This window comes from Rhipicephalus sanguineus, chromosome 9 (genome assembly GCF_013339695.2).
Source record: "Rhipicephalus sanguineus isolate Rsan-2018 chromosome 9, BIME_Rsan_1.4, whole genome shotgun sequence".
Lineage (NCBI taxonomy): Eukaryota > Metazoa > Arthropoda > Arachnida > Ixodida > Ixodidae > Rhipicephalus > Rhipicephalus sanguineus.
In genome coordinates, this window is record NC_051184.2 from 36,045,894 (window position 1) to 36,059,725 (window position 13,832).

The window sequence follows — 13,832 nt, forward strand, 5'->3', positions numbered from 1 at the left end:
ACAGGGAACGTGCCAAGAAAGCCCGCCGCCATGCTGCCCACGAGCAAAACAGGGGCGAAGCCGGAAACTTGAAATGCGAAGCATTTTCTTTCTTTTTTTTGCGGACCAAAGGTACTTTGACCGTATCTATCTATCTATCTATCTATCTATCTATCTATCTATCTATCTATCTATCTATCTATCTATCTATCTATCTATCTATCTATCTATCTATCTATCTATCTATCTATCTATCTATCTATCTATCTATCTATCTATCTATCTATCTATCTATCTATCTATCTATCTATCTATCTATCTATCTATCTATCTATCTATCTATCTATCTATCTATCTATCTATCTATCTATCTATCTATCTAGTCACCTACGTCTCGACCGTTCTCGTGGTCGTCTCCCTAACTTGACGCATATGCCATAATTGGTATAGAAAGACGTTAGTGTATGCCGAACAGGATTAACAGGTCATGATATCGGTAACGTGACATGGCTGTCGCGTGCTTCATGAAACCCTTTCTCTCAGTCACGTACGGCGCATACCCGCTTACCAGGGAGTTTGGATTATGAGTATGCACCACTCGTAATTCACAGTCTATATCAACTCTGGAACAGCGAGAAAAGACTTAAGAAATCTTAACGCGATAGAGTTAAACAGTCCGTGTCACAGAAAATGTGGTGCCTGCGTCGCGAGCGTTGTCAGTGAGCGAAAAATGAGATGGACGCAAAAAATAACGATTACGGTTTCAGCTGGAATCGAACACAGGCAATCTGCGCGGCAAGCGGGTTTCTACCACGGAGCCACGACACTCCTTGAAACTGCGTCAGGGAAAGATCCTGTACAGGCTTCATCGGAGCAACGTCAGTCATGGTTGCAGTGTTGCCAATCCGCTTTCATATAAGTGTACTAAACATTAAATATGCACTCTTATGACTGCAAGCTATAGTCAAGCTATAGTTGCTCCGCAGCGGAATAATACGCCGACAACGTCTACTTACGATGTGCACATCATCGCACCGTAGCGTGCACTGCATTTCGATAAATCCGACGTCTGTGTTCTAACGTCAGTGCCGACGTTACGTCGTGTTGTAAACTACCCCTTTGGACGTCAGTGTAGTGGATGTGTTTGGTAGACCCATGATATGCTCACAACTAATCAAAGTGCAGATGGGCATCTATCGACCTCGCAACGCTTGGCTCAAAACAAAAGAAAACAAAAGAAATCACACCATCTCCGCTAAAGGGGACCATGAGGTGATAGCGTTTCGGCATGTCGAGCCCGGGTTTAGAGGGGAAGAGGAGAGGGGGAGGGGAAGTGGGAGAGGGGGAAAGCTGGAGAGGAGGTGTGTGGAGAGGGTTCGCGCATGCGCAGTAAGGGTGGTCACGCTGCACGCCACCACCGCCGGTTTGAACTCCACCATAATATGCTTCGTATCTAAAATAATGCCGCACAGGTTGCTACTCCCCTCCTGCATCGCAGGAAATCGACTCCCACATGCGTAGGATCTGCCGTAATTTTTTAAATGCGAAGCATTTATTAGCGAGCCTCAGGCACTTTGAGCGTATCTATCTATCTATCTATCTATCTATCTATCTATCTATCTATCTATCTATCTATCTATCTATCTATCTATCTATCTATCTATCTATCTATCTATACGCCTACGTCTGGGTGCTTTCGTGATCGCCTCCTTAGCTTGGTGTAGACCAAAATTGGCATCATGAATATGAATGTCTGGTGATGACATGAATAACGTGAAAGTCATGTCGCGTACGTCGTCAAATCCTTTCCTCCAGACACGTGTGGCACATACTCTATACCATGGGCCACGGTAAGCGGGTCTGCGCCACAGGTGATTGACAGTTTGTATCTTCCCAGGAACGGCGAGAACAGACACTGGTAATTTAAATGCAAGAGTGCAAAGAAAAACTGACATCGGTAGCGTTGACCCGATGAAAAAAAATCAGGATCCCAGCAGGAATCGAACCCAAGCATACTGCGTGGCAGTCAGATATTCTGCCACAGCGCCACAACATATACGAAAACTGCTTTGGAAAAAGAGCTTATGCAGGCGTAACGTCGGTGCAACGTCAGTTGTGGTTGCAATGCTGGCTATCTAATTTTATAACAAAGGAATAAACATTACATATGTTCTCCTATGATACAGGCATCATGCGGGGTTAACGTCAATTGTGGTTCCAGTGTTGGCTCCGCTTTTATAGAAGTCTAATAAACATTACATACGTACTTCTATAATTCAGCAAGCTATATTGAAGCGTTGCTCGACCCCGAAGGAATACGCTAATGAAAGTTACCCATGATAGTCGCATCATCGCACCGTAAAGTGCACTTCGTTTCGATAATACTGACGTATGTGCTCGAAAGTGAGTGCTGGCATTATGTCAGAGCATCAGTTACCTTTTAAACGCTAGTGTAGCCTGGTAAAGCCGCCACAATGTGCACACAACTACTACGCTTACAAAAACACGTCACTCCACCTCGTAACGCTTGGCTCAAAGCCATAAAATGCAGCTTAGACAACTAGTCGCCCATTGCTTCGCATGAAACCGATTCCTACAAGACGCGGGATCTGCCGAGTTTTAATATAATAAACCTGGTAACATTCCTACTTGTGCTTCTTTCTTTTTTTCGGGAGGGGTTCAGCTATGCCTTAATATGTTCGTGCCTGGGTTTGTATGTGTGCGTGTATCTAATACACATACGAAATCGAAAAATTTCGGGGGGGGGGGGGTCTGAATTTTCCTCCGCCCCCTCCTCTGACTACGCGAATGATGGAAGATACTGGCGGCGGTGCGGCCCGTAGACGAGCGCTACCGGCGCGGCGGCATCCCCGCCATCCACCCCCATCTAAGAATGGAACCACCCGAGCGCGACGCGCGCGTCGCGCATCGCGCATCTCAGACAACTAGCACAACGGCCGGATAGGATCGCTCGTCGTGCATGGTCTTGCAACGGAAGGTCCGTGTGTCCGTCGCCATCCCGTCGTCCCGTGCGCTCGCGGTGAGTGAGGCTGGATTCCGTTCAACTGCTGGTCTCTTGTGCAAGCCTTTCTTGCAAGGAAGGTATGAAGACATCTTCATTTTTTGTTGTATGCTATCGCAGTAGCCCGGATAAAAAATAATAAATATGCCGCGAAAAGGCGAAGCGCGAGGCAGTTTTTCGTTGCCATAAAGGTATTCCGGATCTCTTGCGTTAGCGGAACTTGTTCGCTATTTCCCAGCGATCTTCACGCAGATCGAATATAGTATTCTTTCCTTATCGAAACAGTGGTTCTTTTATGTGAAGGTAGGGGGACTCTTTTCGAATATGGCTGGTGAGAGTTTTGTAGGCACGCGGTAAGTAAACAGTAGGCGCATGCGAATAGTGAAATTTCACCTCGCGAATTCGAATCGAATAGTGCCGAACAGTGGCCAAAAATATCGAATATCGAATAGTATATTTATATGAAGTGTGTACCACCGGCTACGGCAATACAAAGGAAAAATCAGGGGCGCTATGGTGTGCCGACAGTTTTATTGCGCACTTGTTCGGGAGTGGCTTTTGTTTCAGCTTTTATCGGCGCTCAAGCATGTTGATAGAAGAGCCGCCATTCCAGTCAGCAGCGCCATTCCTAACCTCCTAACGACTAACAGACGGGGGTACGGTAGCTAGTTTTTTTCCCTATGGTCGCGCAATACGGCTCATCTGACAACGGTAATGTTGTGCTTCATCGCCATGGGCGCTCCGGGCCCAAAAATCTTCGGGCGCCCGTTCACAGCGGCGCTTTAACCAAGGGTCGGTTTCTTCGTATACCTCCCATAGGACGCGAAATTCAAACGCTCCGCCGACGCAAGCGCCGACAGCGCCGAGAGCGCTATTGAGTTACGCCCCTTGCAGAAGGCCGCCAAGCTCAAAGGGCGATGACGTAGCGATTACGTTGCTTACGTCGTCAGGGCAACTGTAACAACAGCCGCTCGCCTCCACCCCCTCTTCCTCCCTCTCCGCGCGCCGTTTTCTTTCTATTTTTTTTGTGCGCTTGCTTTTCCTCCTCTCCCATGCCGTGCACCGTTTTTTATTTTGTACGCTTGCTTTTTCTCCTCTCCTATGCCCCGCGCCGGGACATTTTTTTTTGTTCGCGTGCGCTCGCGCGCGTGCTGTGCTTGGCCGCGCATTCGCGTTTGCCCGCAGCCAGCATGTGCTAGAGCATAAAAGATGAATCCACCTACAACATTTCTGTTACCTCTTTTTATTGTTCTGTTTCCGAAACTCAAGATTTGCATGTAATGGGGCACGATACAAGTTCAGGAGAAGAACAGAAGGGAAGAATTCACAGTGTGTGCATGACTAAACACAAAAGTTCATTGTAAAATTTAGAAATTAAAAAATCGAACACATTGGAATGTGTAGGCCCTTTGACGTACACACATATAAGAAACACGATTTTCATTTGGTGCAATACCGAGCAAAGTGCAGAGGAGCCTCTGATGAGGTAATCATGTAGTTTAAAGAAATGTCAGTGCATGACAAAAACATAACGAAGCGCAAAATATGTAAACATGAAATAATATTGCAATGATTTACTTATTAACCGTTGAAATGATACGAAACACAAAACAACCACTTACATATTTGCTCAGATTTTGCACAAATATACACGAAATGCTGGACACCTTCACCAGATAAACAAAATGAAAAAGATAAGATTTAGCACAGTAAGTAGTACATTGCGCTAAAAAGAGCAAGACACAATATATGGTACTTGAACACTACTTGAAAGTTAGTTGGTGGCAACGGGATGCAGGCCATGGTCAGTTTATGCAGCAGCACATGACATTCCTCCTTGGGCAAACGCATCAGTTCTTGCCTTCTCGAATACTCCGAAAACGTTTCCGTCCTGAAATAAAGCAATTGAAAACTATTAATTCCAACGATACAAATTACGCAGTCGCATGAGGCAAACGTAGTTTCGTCGTCTCGGCTCAGTGCAAGCTGCGATACATTAGGCAGTTTTAGAATAGCGTACGCTATTTTAGCGTTTGCGGCTCGCTATTTCCGTCACTACGGGAGCCCGCAAGCGGTTAGCGTACGACGCATGACAGTTGCGCGAAAAGCCAACGCAAAGCTTTTCGTACGCTATTCTAAAACTGCCGATTGAGTCTCAGGAACGCGTACTTAAACGATGGTGAGTGATAAACAGGCAAAAAAAGCAAGACGCACTTCCATCACGCAGTTCTGTCATAGACGCAAAAGTTAAACTATGAGTCTCAAATTCTTTAATTTCATTCCTTCTAGGAACAGCGATATTAACTGCAACATCGTGCTTTTCACGATTCTGCCGTAATTAAAAAAACAATAACTGTGTTGTCCAACTGCAATTCGTAAATGTGTGGCTGCGAACGCAAGCCGCATGCTCACCTTTAGTTTTTCGGAACCTCGAAGAACCTTGCGGAACTCGGCCGGTCTTGAAGTATCCGTGCCCCCGTTCCATGATGTACGAATGGTGCGTGCCGTTAACCACCACGGCGGCAAGAGCGCACAACACGCAAACATCACGAAAACTCCACACGCCGGCCAAAGCTCGCTTCATGTAACGGAACATCACGAAACTTCATGTCAAGGCCAGCGACTAGGACGGGCTCCTGTATGGCGGCGACGGAGCACGGCTGACATAACGACCACTCCGATAAGTCTCAAGAGCGAACAATGACCCGCTAACCACAACGGGAGACTTGCAGGTGTCCGCCATGCATAGCCTCCCTGCACGGCCAGCCTGGTGCCCGCTCTCAGCACTCGCTCCATGCTACAACGGAACTTTCGAGGAATTCAAAACTAGCGTCGCGGCGTCGCGGCGCGCGCGCGGCCTCCGCGGCTGGCGCGGGGTGCACGGCTTTGCCGGCACGGCGGCGGGCTGCCATTGGCTGCTTTAATTTTGAATCTCCATGAACACTAGCGCCAATTTCACCTTCAGTTACGGCCCCTTTTAAAAGGCCGCCGAACTAACAAATTATTCAAGATGGTGTCGGTGACGTCATGATGACGTAATTCTTTGGGACGCCGGAGCGGCAGTGTTTCCGGGTATTGCTTTAACTGCGTGCCGGAACGATGGGAGTTAATCAACAAGTGGTTCAGTGTGGCAGTGGCGACTGCCCAGCGAGAACGAATTCTTACATGCAAAGCCAATGACTGAGGGTTTCGCAGGCAAAAGTCCGGACGTTCTACGGCGCTTGCGACATAGGCGACCGAACTACGCAAGAAGTCCGTGCCTTCGTTTCGGGAACGAAGTTGTGAAGGGATGGACAGTTTTCTCATGTGTTCTTCTACGTGTGGAAATGATATAATCTCCTTTAAGATCAGCATGCACTCGCTTTTGAACCAGGATGCCGGGGAAAGTTTTAACGAGAGGCCTACTGTAACGACGTTAGCGTTACTTTTAGCCAACCCACCCTAACCAAGTTGCACCTTTGGCCTTTGTCGCGTTTTGGAGATCCGTCCTGTCGAATTATTTGAAACTTCGAATACTAGCTATTCGAAAGTCGAATCGATTTATTCGATTAGGAATATTCGAATTCGAAACTCAAATATTCGCACACCCATAGTAAAAAGTAGTGCGTAGACGGCGGCGTCGTACGCGAAAGACCCGGTGCCCGCGAGCGTACACAAATGCGTCCGAGGTAGGTGCGCCGGTCACGTGATCTCTCCCGATCGTGGGCTTGCTGGCGATCAGCCGTTTCTGATATGGCAATCTGATCTTTTATCGAGGTCAGCTGTTTCACAGTTTGCAGCGCAAAAGGACAGTGCTGCTGCTATCGTCTGCCCTCCCCTTTGTTCGTTTTTTTTTTCGCTGTAAAGCATGCACGTAATCCCAATTTTCTATCTTTGTCATCTGACGTCACATTTTATTGTTGCCTGTATGTGAACGCTTGACCGTCGTTGTTGCCTGTAGCAACTGAAGTTTCGCGCTGTTAAGCACATGCATGATGATGGTCCAATTCCCGACGTGGTGGAAGGAGACAGGTTGGTGCATAGCGCAATGAGATAGATAGATAGATAGATAGATAGATAGATAGATAGATAGATAGATAGATAGATAGATAGATAGATAGATAGATAGATAGATAGATAGATAGATAGATAGATAGAAGAGAAGAGAAGAGAAGTAGTGCGTCAGGTACGCGCTTGCCAAGCTTCGCTCGCCATCATTTTCCCGATAAGGCAGGGACTCCTAATTTTTTTGTTTCTTTTTTTAAATTGCGATAGCCCTTATGTGGACACTCTCCGTGGGATTTTGCCGTCGCCTTCATGCTTTGTACAAAGTCAAAATCGATGATATCGCCCCGCGTATAGTATATGTTCTACGCGCTTACAGTAAAAGTGCGCGAGCGCTGAGGACGAACGCGGCTGACGCAGAGATGAACAGTAATAGTCAAGAATGCTGATGCTGCTTTTGGACAGTCATTATCGATGGTTCTGGCAGGTATTTTATGAAAATTACGCTGTGCACGCGCTGAAGTAGAGTCCGCAGTACGCGGTAATCACGTTTTGAAATACTGATATTCCACGGTCTGTAGGTTGTAAGTTCAGTGTTCTTCCTCCCCGAAACGGCAACATCTTTACTGTTCTTTAATTTTTCGGTGACTATCCAACACAAAGATGGCACGAGAACGCAAAAGTGCACGCAGCGGACCTAGTACAAGAGACGTTGGAAGAAGCGGAGCGTCCGGCGATGACGTCATCAGGTGAGCACTTTTGTCTCAAAAAGTAGTACATATGAAACAACTTAGTGTGCTGCCGAAAGGCAAAGCTGAAGAGGAGCACTAATACCTCAGCTTGGTACCTGGAGCTTATTGCTTAGGGAGGGTAAGGTTCAAACTCAGTTTGGCTGTTTTGGTGAGCTACACTTGTACAATACTGATACATACGTCTCTTACGTTCGTTTATTAGAAGCACACAGGAATACATGAAAACGATGAGTCTGCTTTCGGAAGAGGGGAGAGTGCCCTCGGGGCATGCGCTGCGGCTCGGCCCTCTGGCAGTGGGCTCCTGTGTGGCCTATAAACCTAAACTCGCGCACATCATCACTGAAGCCGAAACTCACAAACAGTAACACTTCCCTCCCCTTTCTGTCTGAGTCGCCACTGATCTTGGTAACGATCTGGGGGACGGCGACGTCTTGGAGGCCTCTGTGGTGGTGCTTGCAGAGCGTCGTTACATGTGACTGGTGCGGGCGTGGCGCAGTACTCTGGACCGCGCATAGTCGACGCCTCTTGCTGATTGTCAGCCTGGCTGTCTGCAAGGACAAACGGGAGCACCGAAGACTGGAGGCGATTGCCTGGTGTCTCTGCTGTAGAAGCGTTGTCATGAGTTACTTCTTTCCTTGTAGTCTCAATGGGGTTTTTGTATCCTCGCACGTCACCTCTGTCCGTGCTGACCAAAGAAAACCGACGACCTGCTTGTTTAATGATCGCTCCTTTCATGGACGCCGGGTGGCCTGCGAAGTTCTTCTCGTGGGCGATTTGATTTTTGCGAATGCGGCGCCTGTTGTTCCGCTCGTGACACGTCACACTCCGTTCCGTTTGAAAAAGTCTGTTTCGACCGAAACGACAGGCGATCCGTTGTCAGGGACTTCTCTCCGCGGTAAACCGAATGTTGCAAAAAGGTCTCTGCACTCCCTCGTTAGGTGCTTTGACTGTATGCTCGTCATTTGCCATAAGTTCAAGCCATTTGCTGAATGAGTCTACGGCAAGCAAGAACATGCAGCCCTCAATGGGTCCTGCAAAATCCATGTGAATGGTCCCCCATGGCTCCGTTGATCTTGGATATTCTGGAGAGAGAATAAAACGTCTTTATTGATGTTTGAATGGAGAATAAAGGGGCGCCTGGGAGGAACCCCTAGTCCGGGGTCCCTAGGATGACTCCACCGAAGAGTCGGGCCCGCTGTATCATGGCTCGGAAGACCTCGGGAGGTCCGTCGCGGAGAGCATCGTCCCACAGCTAGCGGTGCCGTCGCTGGTGCCTGTCGGTTCTGCTGGCATGGTCTGCACTCCTGGACAGTCTTTTCTATGTCTCTGCTGAGGCTAGGCCACCAAAGGTAACCTCTTGCGTAGGCCTTCATAGCGACGATGCCTCTGTGTCCTGAGGGAATGATCTTTAAAGCTTCGGGACGAGCTGCGATCGGAATGACTACTCGAGAGCCCCTGAGTAAGCAAGCACCCTTGGAGCGCCGATAGCTCGGGCGCTAGCTTCACATAAGGTCGCGTCGGAAGTCATCGCATTTCTGTGCTCGCAGTTTTGATTGCTGGGCTGCTTAAATAACTGCTGAGAGAGTTTTGTCTTCGCGCGATAGCTCTGCAATGCGCTTGGGCGGAAAGTTGGTGATGAATCGCACATTCTAACATCAGAAAATCGTCGGTAGGGGATGGCTCGTCGTCAGCTCCTTGCAGTGGCAGCCTGCTTAATGTGTCTGCGTTCTGGTTCTGACTACCTTTTCTGTAAACAAGGTCGTAGTCGTAAGCGGACAGCTTTGGGCACCATCTGGTCATGCGTGGTGGCAAGACTTGTGGACGCGGCCTTTTCGGCCCGAGGATGCTGAGTGATCAGTTGTGATTGTCACACGTATCCCAGTTGTACACGTCTGGAAAGGATCAACACCGAATGTCACTGCGTCCTTCCCTATCCAGTTGGGTATAATTCCGTTTCGCCTTGCCAAGCGTTCGGGACGCGAAAGCAACGGCGCTTCTGCTTCGCTCGCATCCATTAGCGGTAAGACGGCGTCAACACCATAGGGCTAAGCGTCGCATGAAAGAAGAGGCTTGCGTTTGTCATAGTGAGCAAGCACTGTGCTGTCGCGAATGAGTTTCTTTAATTCTACGAATGCCTCTTGGTGCTCTTTCCCCCATATCCATTGTTTTTCCTTGTGCAACAGCGAGTGGTGTGGCCACTGTCGCACTGTCCTTGAGGAAGCGGTCGAAGAAAGCAAGCAACCCGAACAATGCTTGGAGTTCAACTCTAGTTTTCGGCGCTGGTGCGTCCATGATGGCCTTAACCTTCGCTACATTTGAATGCACACCTTAATTAATCGATGTTGTGTCCTAAGAACTCGAATTTTTGTCCCCAAATCGACATTTGTTTTTCTCTAGGGGCAGGCCCATACTACCCAGTCTTGACAACACTTGGTCTAGCCGTCCGTTGTGTTGCTCCGACGTTTCGCCGCAGACAATTATGTCGTCGAGGTACAGGGTGGTGCCAGCAATTCCTGCAAATGATGTCTCCATTATTTTCTATAATATAGCCGGTACTGCTGAGATTCGGAATGGAAGTCTCCTGACTGCCTACACTCCATTCATGATATTCCCGGTCGGTACTTTTGCTATGTTTTCAGTGACCGGAAGTTGCTGATGGGCTTGAAAGAGATCAAGCGTTTAGGACATTGTTCCACCTCTGAAAGGAGACAGCATTTCCTCAGTGCTGGGAAGAGGGTAGCCCGCTTTCACAGACGCGGCATTTACTGTGCTTCTATAGTCGCTACACAATCTTAATGACCTGGACTTTTTTCGAACCAACCCCAAGGGTGTTGGTTAGAGTGTTGGTTCGAATGTTGCACTGGTTGCAGAATGCTTTGTTGCCCCAAGCGATCTAACTCTTCCTCCACAGCGTGTCTGAGTGAGCGCAAGAGGAACCGGTCGCGCTTTACAAAATCCTGGTGGGACGTTTGGGTCTAGCTCAGTGTGAACTGGTGGTCCTTCGTAGTTTATGACGTGTTCATTAAAAAACACGTGCATGCTTTTCTAGCAGGCAGTGGAGAACTGCCTGTTCTGTGCGCGTTGCGTTTCCGTTTGGCAACGGACTACACCCGCATCTCAAGTGGGTTTTCGTTTCCCTCGTCGCCATACTACATACGTGCTACATACGTCTGTTTCGTTTGTTTATTAGACGCGCACCGGGGAATATATGAAGACAATATATTCTGTTTTCGGGAGAGGGGAGCGTGCCCCCAGCGCACGTCCTGTGGCTCGGCTTGCTGGCGGTGGGCTCTTGTGCGGCCTAAACCGAAACTCGCGCACATCATCACTGAACCCGAAGCTCGCGAGCACCACAAATACCAAGCAGCATCTTACTGTGTGAAAGTACTCATTAAGGCCATGCAAGCATGCAAAAGTGAAAGTCGGTTGGCGCCACCGTCTTGAAGTAGCTCCGACGCCTAGTCATGGCGATAATAATTGTGGCATTGTCTTCCCGTGCTCGGTCAGGTGTCCGCTCGTTAAAAACGATAACGTGCTACGTGACGTCAGCTGGCTACAAAAAGTGTTCTATGAACTTTGGCTTTGCACATTGGCTGAAATGCGAGATATGCTTTTACGTTACTGGTGTCACAGTGAAAGCATTGCTCGCAGCAGTGATTGCATATGTCATGCTGAGTCATCATGCTCATTTTGCTGTTCGCAGATGTCGTGGCAGCGAAAGCGTGTCCCAGGCCAAGCCTAAGCGGAAGTACGCCAACGTGAAGGATCACAAGTGCGGCGTGTGCGGCAAGGCTTTAAGCTGCAAAGCGGGCCTCAAGCGTCATCTCGCGGCGACACACGCTGGCAAAAAGCCGTACGACTGCCGCTGCTGCCCTGCGACATTCGCGTCGAAATGGAACCGCGACAAGCACTTGCTTACACACTCGGGCGAAAAGAACCACGGCTGTCCCACGTGCGGCAAAATGTTCACCAGAAAGGGTTCCGTCGTGAACCACTTCCGTCAGCACACTGGCGAAAAACCGTTTAAATGCCACCTCTGCCCGGCGGAGTTCACGAATCGGCCCTCGTTATCTGGCCACGTTTTAACCCACACCGGAGAAAAGCCGCACAAGTGCGAACATTGTGGCAGAAGGTTCGCGCTACGAGTGACCCTCGTGCACCACAACCGGACGCACACCGGCGAGACGCCATTCAGTTGTGACAGGTGTCCGGCCGCGTTCTCCCAGAAGAGCACGCTGGACTGTCATCTCCTTACGCACACCAAGGAGAAGTCGTGGCAGTGCAGCCAGCGCTCCAAGACATTCGCGAGGAAGTGCATCCTGAAGCGCCACTCGCGGGTGCATACCGGCGAACGGCCGTTCAAATGCGACGTCTGTCCAGCCACCTTCGCCGATCGCTCTTACCTGCGTGTTCACAAGCGGACCCACACCGGCGAAAAGCCCTACGAATGCGGCATGTGCGGCCGCAGATTCTCGACGCGAAGTAACCTCAAGGTTCACGCTCCCGCAGTCCATGGCATTGCAAGCGCTGATGAGGGCGAGCCAAGTAACCAGGAGCCTACCGTCGCGGCGCAACGAACTGCGAGACGGCGTCGATCGTGAAGATGTTGTGGGCAAGCCCCAGAAACAAGCTCAAGACGCGAGCCAATTAATGTCCGTTGTATAAGCCATCTATGCGTCCGTAACAAAGATTCTCACATGTCACTGTTTTAGTCTGACAAATACACGTGGTTCCTGGTAAAGCTTCGGCTATTTCAAAACGAGACCTACGCCACGTTCCCGTTTCTCTGAGAAGTTCTGCCGTCTTGCGCGACTGCGCAACAGCTGTTCTCAGCTGTTTATGGCATCCATGAGGGGAATCACCCAGTTGTTTAATCTGAACAGCCACTCATTACTACCTTCCTTTATTGTCTTGTGTTTTGACTCATTGTGATTCAATGTGTTTCACGTGGTCTCTACTTCAACCGATGACAGTTCTGAACTTATAACATCGTTAATTGGGGAGTTGGTCGAATATGTGTTAGCTGCGCGTTTAGGCAAGGCCTGGGGATATTACAAAGTTGGTAATAAATAGGACAATAAAAGATATATAAAGAGAAAATGTAATTTTTGTGCAGTTAAATTATGTAGGGTTTACGTGCTAAAACTATGATAAGAGACACTTTGAGAATAGGGTGCGCAGCGTTAGCGTTCGTTGGGTACGATACGCTATTTGCGTAACTTAACGTGCTCACTGAATAGGCTTGCGTATGACGAATGCGCAGTGGCGACGAACGCTAACGCAGAGCTTTGCGTGCCGTGTTTAACACTGCCTATGATTATGAGGCACGCCGTGGTGCCTGACGCCAGATTAATTTTCGCCACCTGGATTTTTATTGCGATAGCAATTATATGGACAGTCTAGGCTGGTTTTTGCCGTCCTCTTCGCCGCCGTCATGCACCGTATATGTATATGTGTGTGTATATATAAAAGCCACAAAGAAAAATAATTCGGAAACACTTTCCGACGCACGGAACCGAACGGGCGACCTTTCGCTTCGCAGCGCGCGTCGTTAGACGGCTAGGCCACGAAGAGTACCGTATTTCAGCCTGCTAACGGCGAGCTATTTATATACACCATTTACTTCAGCATGCTTTCTTGGTCACCACCGAGATGGCGCGATGTGCGCGCGGGGCCAGCGGGGCGCGCTTTAAAGATCGTCGCCCCGCTCCTGCGAACGCCGCTGCTCTTCGCCCTAAAGGGCGTACGTGGTCGCCTTCGTGCGCTTATCTCGAGGAAAGAAGGGGGCGGAAGTGGAGCGAGGGGTTGGATGTCTTGTGCTTTCCCCGCGATGTCCGCGCTGAAGTCACAGAGCGTACGAAGTTCACTTCGCTCGCTGCAGCGGCCGCGTTTGCGAAAGGAGCGCGCTGTTCAAAGAGAAATAAGTAACAACTGTGACAGTTAGTTCGCGCTCGTCCCGTGTGTACCTGTTCGTTCTTTTTGTGCGTCCTGCTTTATGTTTGAGCAGGGCGCTTCAAGTGTCGAGCTGTGACGCATGATAGGTCGCGCTCGTCCTGTGTGCGTTCTTGTCATGCGTCGTTTGGGCTCGAGCGACG

General features: G+C 49.2%; 1 protein-coding gene across 1 annotated transcript; it reads left to right on the forward strand.

Annotated features, from left to right (window-relative positions):
* The first annotated feature begins 7,648 nt into the window (after nucleotides 1-7,648).
* On the forward strand, nucleotides 7,649-12,338 carry LOC119405446 (zinc finger protein 239). The gene is made up of 2 exons (XM_037672282.1): nucleotides 7,649-7,734; nucleotides 11,441-12,338. The coding sequence occupies exons 1-2, from the start codon at nucleotides 7,649-7,651 to the stop codon at nucleotides 12,336-12,338; spliced, it is 984 nt and encodes a 327-aa protein (XP_037528210.1).
* Nucleotides 12,339-13,832: the final 1,494 nt, after the last annotated feature.

Bases quoted from the DNA above. Each gene is read 5' to 3' on its own strand.
- LOC119405446 (XM_037672282.1), top strand. From the start codon at position 7,649: ATGGCACGAGAACGCAAAAGTGCACGCAGCGGACCTAGTACAAGAGAC. The intron at 7,735-11,440 runs GTGAGCACTTTT...TGCTGTTCGCAG, and splicing joins TCCGGCGATGACGTCATCAG to ATGTCGTGGCAGCGAAAGCG.